At 39.8% G+C, this 2,500-nt stretch overlaps 1 protein-coding gene across 1 annotated transcript in view; it reads left to right on the forward strand.

Moving 5' to 3' along the window:
* LOC137980831 (uncharacterized) overlaps nucleotides 1–2,500 on the forward strand; it is a 7,275-nt gene that overhangs the window by 3,320 nt on the left and 1,455 nt on the right. Inside the window, exon 4 of the mRNA XM_068828245.1 lies at nucleotides 832–2,500. This exon is cut by the window's right edge and continues 1,455 nt beyond it. Within this exon, the coding sequence (XP_068684346.1) occupies nucleotides 832–2,500 (1,669 nt within the window). The remainder of the gene's footprint in view (nucleotides 1–831) is intronic.

Here is a 2,500-nt window from a genome sequence, read left to right on the forward strand (position 1 = left end):
AAAATACCGACAAAACAGTTCTGTAGCATTAAACGATCATGGTTACTCGTGAAACCTAAACTTGTGTGAAGTCATATATATATATATATATATATATATATATATATATATATATATATATATATATATATAACTGAATAAATGTGTGAAAGAAAATTTGCCCTGAGCGGGATTTGAACCCACGTCCCCCATTACTAATTACTATGATTATGATTATGATTATTTGGGGTGTGCATTGTCAGGGTTTCTCTCCTACACTCTCTCTTAAAATTAAAATTAGCCTGTATCCTTCTAGGATCCTTCCTTGTCATCCGCTAAGTTGACTACGGTCGTGCATCATTAAGTTGATCCTTGGTTGGGTTTCAAGTGAAGTTATAGGCTCCCCTACTTTGTCACCTCGAAAGAAAATTTCCCGGGAGGCCCACGCCTTAAACCACGTAAATCACATTGTCGATGGCTGTGTTGCCAGCATGGTTGTCCTGGTGGTGTAGTGGTGATCACACCCGACTAGTAATGGGGGGACGTGGGTTCAAATCCCGCTCAGGGCAAATTTTCTTTCACACATTTATTCAGTTAAAAATATGATTATTTGGGGTGTGCATTTTTCCTTCAAATTTAAGGTTGTGTGAAAAAATGGGCCAGAAATCTTATTACAAAAACATCTGGACACTACGGTGGATGACCTAACTTGCAGAATTATCCCTTTTATCATGGGATTTGAGGTGGAAGGGTTACAGCATACTAATGTTGCTACTGCTTTGTTTTTCCAAATAAAAATTGTAATGGAAAAAGATGAGCCAATACAAATACTGACATTTAATTTTTTTTCAGTGTGTGGGGCCAGTGGAGTCTGATGATAGTCAGTCTGATGCTGTTGAGGAGGAGGATGGAACAGATTACATTGATTCAGACTCTAGTGACATTGAAGGCATCATAGGGAGAGAAGATGTAGAACTACCACAGCCCGTTCCATCCATCACCAGACAGCAGCATATCCAAGTCATTCTCACTTGGCTAGTGTACTTTGTGCTGGTTTGGCAGTACAAAAACTATGTGAGTGATAATGCAATCGAAGAAATCTTGAAGTTTTTTCAGAAGTTATTGCTCTGCATTGGAGACGTGCTTAAAGATCACACAGATTTATGTTTAGTTCTTGCCTCAAATCTTCCCACAACGCTGTACTCTGCAAGAAAGTTCCTTAACATTGCCCGAGATATGTTTCAGCAATATGTTGTGTGCCCAAATTGCACAAAACTGTATCATCTGGATGACATTGTCATTCACAATGGCCGTCAGAGTATTGCAAAGACTTGTGACAATGTTCGTTTTCCAAAATCAAGGCGACCAAGGGCTTGTGGTGCCCAGCTTGCAAAGAAGACTCAACTGAAAGATGGCAGCATCAAGTTTTATGCTATAAAAACTTATTGTTATAAGAGCATCATTGAGTCTCTGGAAACATTACTGAAACATCCTGGTCTGGAAGAGCAGTGTGAGAAGTGGAGGACAAGAGCAGTGAACAATGACATGTTTGCTGATGTGTATGATGGGAGAGTATGGAAACAATTTGGTAATTGGAAAGGTAATAAACCTTTCCTAAATCTTCCTCGATCGTTTGGCCTTATGATGAATGTTGACTGGTTCAAACCGTTTAAACATCGCAATGACTTTTCTGTTGGAGTGATTTATATGGTTTTAATGAATTTGCCAAGAAGCATTAGATTTCGAAAGGAAAATGTCATCCTAGGTGGAGTGATACCTGCTCTCGCACATGAACCCAAATCCTTAAATTATTTTCTTGAGCCTGCAGTTGATGAAATGAATGCCTTATGGAAGGGAGTGAAAGTAAACAGCTACAACAGTCCATCTGCTGCTGTGGAAATTCAGGCTGCTGTGTTATGCTTTGCATCAGACATCCCTGCAGCACGAAAACTCTGTGGATTCCTTGGGCACAGTGCAAAGAGAGGCTGTTCTCACTGTTACAAGGCCTTCCCTGGTGGTTTTGGAGAGCAGAGGGACTACAGTGGCTTTAATGATCGAGATCAGTGGCAAAAGAGAACATCAGAACAACACCGAAGAGATGCCTATAGAGTAAAGAACTGCAAATCTGAGTCTGCAGCTGACAAACTACCAAGTGAACTTGGAACTAGATACACTGTATTATTAGAACTGCCTTATTATGCCAGCATAGAGATGTGTGTTATTGATCCAATGCACAACTTGTTTCTTGGAACAGCCAAAAAGGTCTTTTCAAAGTGGATTGAGAACGAAATCATCACAAAGGAAGGATTGGATACTATTCACACCAGGATTAATGAAATTTCCACATTGTCAGATATTGGAAGATTGCCTGGAAATATCAAGTCTAACTATGGTGGATACACTGCTGCACAATGGAAAAATTTTGTTCTTCTTTTTTCCATGTACTCTTTAGTGGGTGTGCTTCCAGAGCAACATCTTCATTACCGGCAATCATTTGTTCTAGCCTGTCGTCTTCTCTGCA

This window comes from Montipora foliosa, chromosome 12, assembly GCF_036669935.1.
Source record: "Montipora foliosa isolate CH-2021 chromosome 12, ASM3666993v2, whole genome shotgun sequence".
NCBI lineage: Eukaryota > Metazoa > Cnidaria > Anthozoa > Scleractinia > Acroporidae > Montipora > Montipora foliosa.